The sequence below is a fragment of the Salvelinus alpinus genome, chromosome 29 (assembly GCF_045679555.1).
Source record: "Salvelinus alpinus chromosome 29, SLU_Salpinus.1, whole genome shotgun sequence".
Lineage (NCBI taxonomy): Eukaryota > Metazoa > Chordata > Actinopteri > Salmoniformes > Salmonidae > Salvelinus > Salvelinus alpinus.
The window spans coordinates 21718121-21731338 of NC_092114.1; the positions used below are offsets into that span (position 1 = coordinate 21718121).

Below are 13218 nucleotides of genomic sequence, written 5' to 3' on the forward strand. Positions count from 1 at the left end.
TACAACATGTTAGAGTACCTCTAACCCTCTCACCCCTACAACATGTTAGAGTACTGCTATAACCCTCTCACCCCTACAACATGTTAGAGCACTGCTAACCCTCTCACCCCTACAACATGTTAGAGTACTGCTAACCCTCTCACCCCTACAACATGTTAGAGCACTGCTAACCCTCTCACCCCTACAACATGTTAGAGTACTGCTATAACCCTCTCACCCCTACAACATGTTAGAGCACTGCTAACCCTCTCACCCCTACAACATGTTAGAGTACCTCTAACCCTCTCACCCCTACAACATGTTAGAGTACCTCTAACTCTCTGACCCCTACAACATGTTAGAGTACTGCTAACCCTCTCACCCCTACAACATGTTGGAGTACTGCTAACCCTCTCACCCCTACAACATGTTAGAGTACCTCTAACCCTCTCACCCCTACAACATGTTAGAGCACTGCTAACTCTCTAACCCCTACAACATGTTAGAGCACTGCTAACCCTCTGACCCCTACAACATGTTAGAGTACCTCTAACCCTCTCACCCCTACAACATGTTAGAGTACCTCTAACCCTCTCACCCCTACAACATGTTGGAGCACTGCTAACCCTCTGACCCCTACAACATGTTAGAGTACTGCTAACCCTCTCACCCCTACAACATGTTAGAGTACCTCTAACCCTCTCACCCCTACAACATGTTAGAGTACTGCTAACTCTCTCTCCTTCACCTACAACATGTTAGAGCACTGCTAACCCTCTGACCCCTACAACATGTTAGAGTACCTCTAACCCTCTGACCCCTACAACATGTTAGAGTACCGCTAACCCTCTCACCCCTACAACATGTTAGAGTACCTCTAACCCTCTCACCCCTACAACATGTTAGAGTACCTCTAACCCTCTCACACCTACAACATGTTAGAGTACCTCTAACCCTCTGACCCCTACAACATGTTAGAGTACTGCTAACCCTCTCACCCCTACAACATGTTAAGAGTACCGCTAACCCTCTGACCCCTACAACATGTTAGAGTACCGCTAACCCTCTAACCCCTACAACATGTTAGAGTACCTCTAACTCTCTAACCCCTACAACATGTTAGAGTACCTCTAACCCTCTGACCCCTACAACATGTTAGAGTACTGCTATCTCTCTCTCCCACCCCTGTCAACGTGTTAGAGTAAAACTATCTAGGATATCAAAGGAACTGGGATAATTGGCTCTCAGAAACGTTTCTCAGCTTCTTCTCCTGCATGTGGACACAGACACACAAGCACAAACACACACCATCCTCTTTCAACATGTTCTCAGTCCTACATCATCCAATGCCATAGATTCAGTTTCATCGTCATTCCCCGTCATTAAGAGTAGACGGTAGTATGAGGAACTCTGTTATACACCATGTTGTATGCCCTAACTATAGCATCTTAGAAGTACATGCAGTGACAACAGTGACCCCACCACTCCCTCAGAGTATGTAGATGTCTGAACCTCTCGCTCGCTTTCTGTTGTCCTTCAGGATTTCAGTTGTGTTTGAAGATTGGCAGTGGGGGTCGGTCAGTGAGTTGAAGACTCTCCTATGGACGGCCTTAGAAGGGGTCAGAGAGGGAAGAGAAAGGTTGGTTCCCTGACCCTCAAATCCCCTCAGCTCTAGCCTGTATAAATCCTGCTCGCACATCCAGGGGCTTCTCTCAAACATATCCCTCTCCACTGAGGGGAGAAAAGGAGAGAGGGGAAAGGAGGGAGGAAATTGCTCTTAACTTAACAGGAGGAGAGGCAACTCTCCAGTCTGAGCCTGCCCACCAATTAGGACTACTGTGTGAACTGAAGGGGCTCTGCATTTTAAATAAATACCTCCTGAACACGCACACCCACACACCACACCACGGTTTCTGTTAGCCGGTAATTGCCGGCTTTTGGCCGATTAAATGCCGACAAATTAAATTGTGTCCCGACAAATTTTCCGGGGCTGCATATCACACATCCCGATTTTGTGCTTCAGAACCACTCTAACTCCTTGCGCGCTGCCTTATGTGAATGCTGCAGCGGAGAGACGGGGAGAGGGAGAGAGGCCTTGGGCTACTGTTCTGCAGCGGAGAGAGGGGGAGAGGGAGAGAAAGGCCTTGGGCTACTGTTCTGCAGCGGAGAGAGGGGGAGAGAGGCCTTGGGCTACTGTTCTGCAGCGGAGAGAGGGGGAGGGGGAGAGAGAGGCTTTGGGCTACTGTTCTGCAGCGGAGAGAGGGGGAGAGGGAGAGAGAGGCCTTGGGCTACTGTTCTGCAGCGGAGAGAGGGGGAGAGGGAGAGAGAGGCCTGGGCTACTGTTCTGCAGCGGAGAGAGGGGGAGAGGGAGAGAGAGGCCTTGGGCTACTGTTCTGCAGCGGAGAGAGGGGGAGAGGGAGACCTTGGGCTACTGTTGATTGCAAAAATGGAGACCTTTTTCATTTAAGTAAAATGAAAGTTAGAGTATGCCTATAGTGAAAAGCCTACAACAGGAATGTCCTGCTAATGGACAAGTTTTAATATTATACTGGGCAAAGGTGATAACGTTGGTGCGGGCAAATGTGACTTGTTTCAGAATACTAGGAGTATGTCATGCCTCACTACTTCACAGGAGAGGCATTTGAACATACATTCTTCTCAATCAATCGTTTTTGGGCAGAAATGCCTTCGGGAACATGTGAACTTTCATGTGCCTTAATAACAAACTTGTATGCCATTTACAAGCCTAGTTGGTTATTCCACGGGAAAAGACAGGAACCTTACTGCTAGCCATGATTGGCTGAGATAATGAATGAACTGGACATGCCAAGAGATGCACAGAATGTGTAGGTAATCCTTTTTAGTGTTTCTTTTTTTTAAGATATTCCAAAGAATTGCAAAAGTGTTGCTAATGCGCCCTACTTTCTGGAGGACAGAGTTTTGAAATCTGTGGAATGCCCGGTGGAAGCAGAGTATGATAGATAAGGTGAATGAGAAAATTCAGGTGTTTGATTGCAAATATGCGGAGTGTCGAAAAGAGAACAAACAGAAGGCTGTTGTATAAAACACCTGTTTCCGGATCACATCTTCAAACTAAGGGCAACCGAGAGGGAGAAGCCTTCATCCATGTATACGGGTAAAATATTCTAGCTAGCTAGATTGTCAGATATTATACATTTCTAATTTTGTTAGAAAGTCATTTCCATTGCAAGTTAAAGCGTACTGTTAGCTAGCTAGCTAAAGTTAGCTGGATGGCTCGCTAGCTAATCTTACGTGTATGATTTGTATAGTAATATCATTCGTATCTCAGAGCCATTTGCATTGCTAGTTATAGCCTAATGTTAGCTACCAAGCTAACATTGAACCTCGTTGGTTAACCTTAGCTACCTGCAGATTAATACAGGGTAGCAATGTTATGAGTTGGAATTATGGTTCATTGTTTAGCTAGCTACATGTCTAAACAAGACTCCACTATGCAAGTAACCATTTCACTGTACCGTTTACACCTTCTGTATCCTTTTCATGTGACAAATAAACGTTCATCTTATTTGATATAGTGTGTGTTTACTAGAGACGGTAATGTGAAGAACCTGCACCAAAGTCAAATTAGTGTATAACGTTAGGCCAACGAGAGTGTCCAAGTTCTAGAATGCCCTGCTTTTATTTCGTCACACTCACAACCATAAGTTACTTTATGTAATTAGCTTGCCATTAACTTGTAAATAATAATTTTGTTGCAAGTTTATTTTCTTGTAATAATGAAAACAAATTAGCTAAAGACGTTGTCAGCTATATGACATGGTCATTATTTGAACTGGTTAGCCAGCTAACAAGCAAGAAATGAACCAAAACATTGTTTTAGAAAGTAGCTTTTCGTTGCCTGGTTTCCTAGATTGACATATACTAAATACATGTTTAAACAGATGAGTTTATTGGTGTTAAAATACACCAGTTATGCTATTTTGGACCACCAGGCTGCTGATGTCATGCAACCTGTCGTTTTTGTGTTTATACTTTTTCATAAAGACATGTGAATCCTTAAAGAGATGGGTGGGGCTAAGGCTTAAGAGGGTGTGAATGATGCTAAATGAGTCTAAATAAAAAAGAGCTCTCCAGTAGGTGTACCAAAACATTCAAGGGACATTTAAAAAAAAAAAATGGGTTTACAAGTTTATCAAATTTCAAAGCAGAATTATTAGGCTACTCTGCAAATCGTTATTCGGGTAGGGTGCAATTTTGGAACTTTTTTTTCTGGGGGGGGATTTATAAATCATTTGTTTTATAATTATTATTCTTGTATATCATTATTATTGTAGGCCTATTTATTCATCCAAACCAGTTCTTTAAATATGCAGACACGTGTTATGTTTCATTCTGTTGATAACTATTTTTTGTCTAAATTAAGTTCAATCTGTCTTTTTAATTGTGTGCTCCGTATAATCTAACAATATAATGCTTATCTTAATTTTTTTTAAATGGAAGACAAAAAAGATTACGAAAATTAACGATTTACCCTCCTGTACGCCTATATCTATATAGCAGACACAGTAGCCTATCTGAAAGAAAAGCACGTCGGTGACGTAGCATGATGCCGGCATCGCTCTCCCCCTCTCTCCGGGGTTAGGCCTTAGCTTTTTCCTTTAGATGGATTTTCAAATAACATCATACAATGGACTCCTGATGCATTTAGTGCTCAATTCTCCAACAGCTGAACCGTGGACAATTGTTGTTTCAGGAAAGTAAAAACCAATGAATTGGCTACAGTTTTGCATATGCAATACAAAACACTATCCTTGTGTTTCAATGTAATTGGTTATAGGCTGTTTTTAAAGGACATGTAAATGTGGCTCATTATCCCTTGTTTATTGATGGCACTGGCTGAGTGTGTGGACGCCTTAACGCGAAAGGTCCCCGGTTCGAGACCGGGCGGAAACACGTTTTACATCATTGGTTTTTACGCACCCAAATGCATATGGATGACCGGTCAAATGTCCGATAAGTTACAATCTTCCCGGTCACTTGTCTGGTGCTAAATCTTCCTAGCGGAAGCACTGGCACGCACAACTCAACAATGGAGGATAATTAATGAGGAGGAGAGGAGGAGGGAGAGGGGGCATGATAAACAGACTGGGGAAGGTGGCTTCCATGAGCTGGCAGAGAGTGAATCCCTCACACAGAGCGGGACAGAGAAGCAGATATCTGGCTGAACAGATATGGCTAGTTGAAGGCTGATAAAATGAGAGACTGGCCGCACCAGTCAGTAACTAGAAGAGGAGGAAGAGAGCTCTGTAAATCGTTGACTGGCATAGAGGCAAACATCAGAGAGAGGGAGAATAAAAAAGAAAGAGAGAAGGGGAATAGGAAAGAGAATAAGAAAGGGAAGTGGAATAAGAAAGAGAGAGAGGGGAAAAATAAGAAAGAAAGAAGGAATAAGAAAGAAAGAGGGAATAAGAAAAGGAAGGGGAATAAGAAAGGGAGAATAATAAAGAAATAGAGAGGGGGAACAAGAAAGGGAGAATAATAAAGAAATAGAGAGGGGGAACAAGAAAGGGAGAATAATAAAGAAATAGAGAGGGGGAACAAGAAAGGGAGAATAAGAAAGGGAAGGGGAATAAGAAAAAGAGGGGGGAGAATAAGAAAGAGAGAGGGGGAATAAGAAAGGGTGGGGGAATAAGAAAGGGTGGGGGAATAAGAAAGAGATAGGGATTTATTTGTTTCACCTTTATTTAAGCAGGTAGGCCAGTTGAGAACAAGTTCTCATTTACAGCTGCGACATGGCCAAGATAAAGCAAAGCCGTGCGAAAAAAACAACAGAGTTACACATAAACAAACATACAGTCAATAACAGAAAAGAAAAATAGAAAAAAATAGAAAAATCTATGTACAGTGTGTGCAAATGTAGAAGAGTAGGGAGGTAGGCAATAAATAGGCCCTAAGGGTGAAAATAATTACAATTTAGCATTAATACTGGAGTGATTGATGTGCAGATGATGATGTGCAAGTAGAGATACTGGGGTGCAAAAGAGCAAGAGGGTAAGTAATACTATGGGGATGAGGTAGTTGGACGGGCTATTTACAGATTGGCTGTGTACAGCTACAGTGATCGGTAAGCTGCTCAGACAGCTGATGCTTAAAGTTAGAGAGGAAGATATGACTCCAGCTTCAGAGATTTTTGCAATTCGTTCCAGTCATTGGCAGCAGAGAACTGGAAGGAAAGGCGGCCAAAGGAGGAACTGGTTTTGGGGATGACCAGTGAAATATATCTGCTGGAGTGCGTGCTACGTGTGTGTTGCTATGGTGACCAGTGAGCTGAGATAAGTTGGGGCTTTACCTAGCAAAGACTTATAGATGACCTGGAGCCAGTGGGTTTGGCGACGAATATGAAGCGAGTGCCAGCCAACGAGAGCATACAGGTCGCAGTGGTGGGTAGCATAAGGGGCTTTCGTGATAAAACGGATGGCACTGTGATAGACTACATCCAGGTTGCTGAGTAGAGTGCTGGGGGCTATTTTGTAAATTACATTGCCGAAGTCAAGGATCGGTAGGATAGTTTCTGAATAAGAAAGAGAAAGAGATGAGGGAATGAGAGAGAGAAAGAAAGAGGATGAGAGAGAGTGAGAGACAATGACAGATAGGGTATTAAAGAGAGCGAGAAACAGTGAGAATGCATGCTGCCGCCCCCACCCACAGGGGACAGCCTAATTATATAATGACAGGCAATTATGTATGTCCGTGGCTTATCGATTGAGGGCAGTACCACCAGTTTCATCTGCTGGTACGTGCAACCTTGCTGATCACACACAGCAGTCTGTCGCTAAATCAAATACCACTGCTTTTTTGTTGTTGCACACCAACGCACACTGGAAAGGGGGAAAGAGGGGGGAGAAGGGTGGAGAGGGGTGGAGAGGGGAGAGAGAGGGGGAGATGAGTCTGGCCCTGGTAAAACGGTCATTAAGTAACCTAACATAATGCTATTTCACAAGTCTGAACACGAACCCTGTCCGTCCGTCTGTCTGTCGGTCTTCAGTACATTACAAAACATACATTATCACACTAATGGTTTTAAAGCCCACAATATGAGAAGGTGTGAACCCATTAGCAAATGTCCATTTACTGTCCGTAAAACACAAAGGTTTTGGGATGGGAAAAGGGGTGGAATTTATAATCCACAGTTAAAAGCCTGTACAGTTAAATTCTGTTGGAAGCTACTTTAATTCCAGCACTTTCTCTGAGTAGCAACCATAAACCTTTTAAAGCATCAATGAGCGCTATAGGCTATGGCACGTCAGTAAAAAATGTTTTGATGTTTGGACTTTCTTTTATACAATGCATGTTTTCATTGCTTGGTAGTATATAAATTAATTGGTTTTCTTTAAAAAAAAAAGTTGGATGTGTCTGACTATACATCAATTATTCAACAAGGTTGTTCTGACTCTCAGGCCTATAATGCGCTAATGTTGTGTCAAATCCTTGCCAACATGGTATAATTTGATACAGAATCTTTTCATAATTTACAGACTAATCAACACTGATCATGCCCGGTCCTGGCAGATATGCCGCCTTGCAAAGTAGAATAGTAGCCTAGGCTATACAGTGTCGGCCCACAAGGCACTTTTATGAATGCCCATGTGGTAGCCTACTGTTTGTAAAACAGTCAATCCCTGTCATTTGGTTACATTCATTTCTGTTAATGCATGTACTAATTACAGTAATTTACCGTTCTCATTCTCGGAGTGGAAACGTTGTTGCAGGGTTCACAACCTGCTACACTTGTGAGAAACAAGTATCTCCTGTATATAGCCTCCACATTGACTCTGTACCGTAACACCCTGTATATAGCCTCCACATTGACTCTGTACCGGTACCCCCTGTATATAGCCTCCACATTGACTCTGTACCGTAACACCCTGTATATAGCCTCCACATTGACTCTGTACCGTAACACCCTGTATATAGTCTCCACATTGACTCTGTACCGTAACACCCTGTATATAGTCTCCACATTGACTCTGTACCGGTACCTCCTGTATATAGCCTCCACATTGACTCTGTACCGTAACACCCTGTATATAGCCTCCACATTGACTCTGTACCGTAACACCCTGTATATAGCCTCCACATTGACTCTGTACAGGTACCTCCTGTATATAGCCTCCACATTGACTCTGTACAGGTACCTCCTGTATATAGCCTCCACATTGACTCTGTACAGGTACCCCCTGTATATAGCCTCCACATTGACTCTGTACAGGTACCCCCTGTATATAGCCTCCACATTGACTCTGTACAGGTACCCCCTGTATATAGCCTCCACATTGTCTGTACAGGTACCCCCTGTATATAGCCTCCACATTGTCTGTACAGGTACCCCCTGTATATAGCCTCCACATTGACTCTGTACCGGTACCCCCTGTATATAGCCTCCATATTGACTCTGTACAGGTACCCCCTGTATATAGCCTCCACATTGACTCTGTACCGGTACCCCCTGTATATAGCCTCCACATTGACTCTGTACCGGTACCCCCTGTATATAGCCTCCACATTGACTCTGTACCGTAACACCCTGTATATAGCCTCCACATTGACTCTGTACAGGTACCCCCTGTATATAGCCTCCACATTGACTCTGTACCGGTACCCCCTGTATATAGCCTCCACATTGACTCTGTACCGGTACCCCCTGTATATAGCCTCCACATTGACTCTGTACCGTAACACCCTGTATATAGCCTCCACATTGACTCTGTACCGTAACACCCTGTATATAGCCTCCACATTGACTCTGTACCGTAACACCCTGTATATAACCTCCACATTGACTCTGTACCGTAACACCCTGTATATAGCCTCCACATTGACTCTGTACCGTAACACCCTGTATATAGCCCCACTATTGTTATTTTACTGCTGCTCTTTAATTATTATCTCTTACTTTTTTTTTGTATTTTCTGCATTGTTGGTTAAGGGCTTGTAAGTAAGCATTTCACTGTATTCGGCACATGTGACAGATATCATTTTATTTGATTCGAGTAGTTGTAATCGTAACATACCTTATGCAGCTGTAGTGTTTGAATGTGCTGTAGTAGTTGTAATCTTAACATACCTTATGCAGCTGTAGTGTTTGAATGTGCTGTAGTAGTTGTAATCTTAACATACCTTATGCAGCTGTAGTGTTTGAATGTGCTGTAGTAGTTGTAATCTTAACATACCTTAGGCAGCTGTAGTGTTTGAATGTGCTGTAGTAGTTGTAATCTTAACATACCTTATGCAGCTGTAGTGTTTGAATGTGCTGTAGTAGTTGTAATCTTAACATACCTTATGCAGCTGTAGTGTTTGAATGTGCTGTAGTAGTTGTAATCTTAACATACCTTATGCAGCTGTAGTGTTTGAATGTGCTGTAGTAGTTGTAATCTTAACATACCTTATGCAGCTGTAGTGTTTGAATGTGCTGTAGTAGTTGTAATCTTAACATACCTTATGCAGCTGTAGTGTTTGAATGTGCTGTAGTAGTTGTAATCTTAACATACCTTATGCAGCTGTAGTGTTTGAATGTGCTGGCAGCCTTCTGACATTCCAGACACAACTGGATAGCACCAGGATAGTCCTCCTCCTACAGGACAGAGAGAGACACAAACCAAGAACGAGAATATCAGACATTAAACTGACTCTGTCAAACATCATTTGGTTGGTTAAAGACTAGGGCTAACTTCCTGATTAGTACATATTTTCGTGTATACAAGAATATTCAAACATATTGTGTTGAAGTAAGCCAGAGTGAAAAAAAAGTTTCATAACCACTACTCTAAACCCATTACTCTAACATGGGCTACATGTAGTATGTAGCTTGGTCTTGGTGGGATAACTCAGAGCGTCAGCTCTTTTCGAACCTATGGGCTACAACTAAATACTTCTCATTTGTTTATCTGTCGCTAGCCTTACAATCTACTGAAATCTATGGCTATGGTGACATTAGCAGGAATGAGTCAAAGATGGTCTGCCATTACAAATGGGATTCAGGGATTCATGACGATCTGAATTTAATAACCGAGCTTCATCTAAACTCAGCTTCCTAAAGCCCCCGCGAGTGAGTCTCTTACCTCCAGCATCTCACTGAGTCGAACATCAGTCCTTTGCTGTAAAACAACAAGCGAAACAGTTCAAGGGATACTTCGGGATTTTGGCAATTAGGTCCTTTATCTACTTACCCAGAGTCAGATGAACTCGTGAATACTATTTTTAAGTCTCTGTGTGCAGTTTGAAGTAAGTTGTTAACTAGCACAACTGCTAACTAGCCTTAGCGAAATTATGAAGTCTTGTTAAGATTATGCTAACGTTAGTTAGCATTGGCTCACCAACTACCTCTAACTTCCTTCATACTGGACAGAGACATAAAAATGGTATCCACAAGTTTATCTACTTCCTCAGAGTCGAATGAAGGGCCTCATTGCCAAAATCCCTAAGTATCCCTTTAAGAATGGTCATCTTTATCAAGAACCACAACCTAAATGTTGACACTCAATTACAAATTAAGTAACATCCCACAACTGAATTGTGTTGCATATAGATATCAATATTATATCAGGATTTAAAGCAACAAGGTGACTTGGACAGTTACCAGGGTCTTGATAGTCCTCAGTGACTTCAGCAGCCCTGTGAGCAGGTGTCTCCTCCTCTGATTGGCTAGGAGCCCCAGGCTGGCCTCGGTGAAGTCCTCCTTTGAAATACTCAGCTGCCTGGAACCAGGAAGTGACATCATGAAACATTTACCATCCTGGCACAGTTCTGTTAAGAGTAGTCTCAAAATGCTTCGCAACTCTGACTGAATTGAAGAACAGGTAAACTTGTACATGTACACAGTGGGAATGATATTAATTAGCAGGCTCAATGCTGAGAGGAATATTCAACCACAAGCATCCCCAATGGAAGAGAACAAGCTTTGAGAGGGAGGGTGGGTCACATCTGAGTACTTACCTCCTAGCATTGGTGCAGATCACTGCAGCCAGCTGTAGATTGGTTTGTAATGACGTCACCCTCTCCAACTCCTGCAGAAAACAAGAGATCCATTCACATTGAGTGACCAATCACAATTCACACAGCAACCAAAGTTACTCTTTCTTTAACAGTCCACTCTGCACATCATAAAATGTTACGGTACAGAAGATAACAATTAAGTTGAATGCTAGCTGGAATAGGACTGTGTATAATAAAGGGTTACTGTAACTTTTAAAGTCAGTTGAATTGTCTCTCATCTGCTCCAGTTTCCTGTGAGCCCCATCTGTCACTAATGGGTGAATCAGGGAGAATCATTCCCCTACACAGGGTAAGAAACGTTCTTCTGTTTCTCTTGCGTACCCCACTGTGACCCATGAGAAAACACCACATTCTCCTCCATCCATTGTCTCTATTCAGTACCAGTGCCTCACTGGCAAAGGCCTCAACATATCAACCCTACGGGGTGTGTTTGTGCATGAGTGTGTCATAATATCAAAAACACAAACATTCCCAGAGAAATGGAAGAGTTCTGTAATGGAAAGAGGAAATTAGTGGTTTCCATTGGTTTTACATGGAAAAGGCCAACCCAACAGCGACCTCTCAAAGAACAAACATGCCCTCAGCTACTGGTGGATACACTGAACAGTGATATTCTGACTTGTTTTTTGAAGAGCCAGCTGTCATCGCCTTGAGGTGAGAGCGCACGCTAACTAACCTTATCTTAGGCGAACATTATTGGGGCTGATCAACGACTCAAAGAGGCAGCATTCAGAGAAAGACAACACACACTGTCATGTTAAAAACAACTATTTGGTGAGGGAATACGAGGTGGAAAATTGATTCAGCGCAGTAGATAAAGAGGGACAAACAGAGAAGCGGCTCTTACGTCAGAACAGACGTCTAAACAAACAATCCCATTCAAACTGGATAGAGAATAGCCTCCTGACTGGCTTGATCAGTTGACATAAAACAAGTCACAAACAACTCCTTGTTTAAGGGCATGGATGCTGTTAACCTCATGAAGTGAGGGAAATATAAGGCCTATTGCTACATGCACGTGGACACGACTCAGGCTGTACCCAAACCCTCTCCCAGGTCAACTGAATGACCATACACCATCAAACATAATGCAGATCCGTGTTGCCTAGACACAACTAGACACTTCATTTTCAACCCATCTAAATCTTGTTTTTTTGTACTGCAATTCAGCTTTTAGCTGCAAATATGTACAAGATCAAATAACCCTTATGCAGTACAGTAGACCTTACATGATGAGCAATAGAGTTGCAAGGACCGACATATCGTTGCCTGTAGCTGAACAGTATGAATGTAGTATTTTCAGAGCAAGTTAAACAACATGCATTAGTAATGCTGAACAAAGTGTCCTTGGACGTGCCCTTGTCCAAAGGGTGGAGTGGTCTAGTGGCAGCCCTGCTGAGTCACTGAGAATTAAGACCTAGTGACTCACCGCGGCACAGTCACATCATTAGTGAGACCGACCAGTAAGCCAAGATTCTTGCTAATACCCAGGCCAGTGGCCCTAAATCCCATTGTAAAACCTGAAGCTAGCTACAGCTCTCGGGTCTCGCCTGCACCCCAATGGCAGCCAAGGTTAAGGCCTTAAGTCCAGTGAATCATCAGAAAACTCCCTAGCATGACAATTAGGTTTTCAGTGGTATAATTTGTGTCTGTGAAAGAAGCAGTGTGTGTGGAATGCAAGCTAAATACAGAAAAACACCAGAAACACACACCTATACTGTACTTCCTGACTGAGCAAATGGAAGCCGTAGCCCAACACCCGGTCCCGTCAGCCGTTTGCGCTCGAATGGCTGAGACACACAGGCCGGCGAGGGGTCTCTACTATTGAGTTGACAAATCTTTCTAACCATTTATACCTCTGTTTGGAGACAGATCTATTTAGCTGACCCAGCAGATCTGATAGAACATCCCCATCGGGTTACAGAGAGACAGAGACACACATACCTCTGTCCTATCTCCCACCCTCCCAGGAGTAAACCTGTCCGTTAGCGAGCTGACAACCACAGCAGCAGATGTTTTATTGTATTTATTTCACCTTTATTTAACTAGGCAGGTCAGTTAAGAACAAATTCTAATTTACAATGACGGCCTAGGAACAGTGGGTTAACTGCCTTGTTCAGGGGTAGAGTAACAGATTTTTACCTTGTCAGCTCTGGGATTTGACCAAGCAACCTTTCAGTTCCTGTTCCAACGCTCTACCGCCCC

General features: G+C 43.1%; 1 protein-coding gene across 3 annotated transcripts in view; it reads right to left on the minus strand.

The window, feature by feature from the left end:
• Nucleotides 1–13218, minus strand: part of vps50 (VPS50 EARP/GARPII complex subunit) — a 240066-nt gene that overhangs the window by 175664 nt on the left and 51184 nt on the right. For all 3 annotated transcript variants that reach the window (XM_071375172.1, XM_071375173.1, XM_071375171.1), the window contains 4 exons: nucleotides 10954–11024; nucleotides 10598–10715; nucleotides 10080–10115; nucleotides 9510–9592 (listed from right to left, as the gene is read on the minus strand). In XM_071375172.1, coding sequence (XP_071231273.1) covers nucleotides 9510–9592; nucleotides 10080–10115; nucleotides 10598–10715; nucleotides 10954–11024 — 308 coding nt within the window. The remainder of the gene's footprint in view (nucleotides 1–9509; nucleotides 9593–10079; nucleotides 10116–10597; nucleotides 10716–10953; nucleotides 11025–13218) is intronic.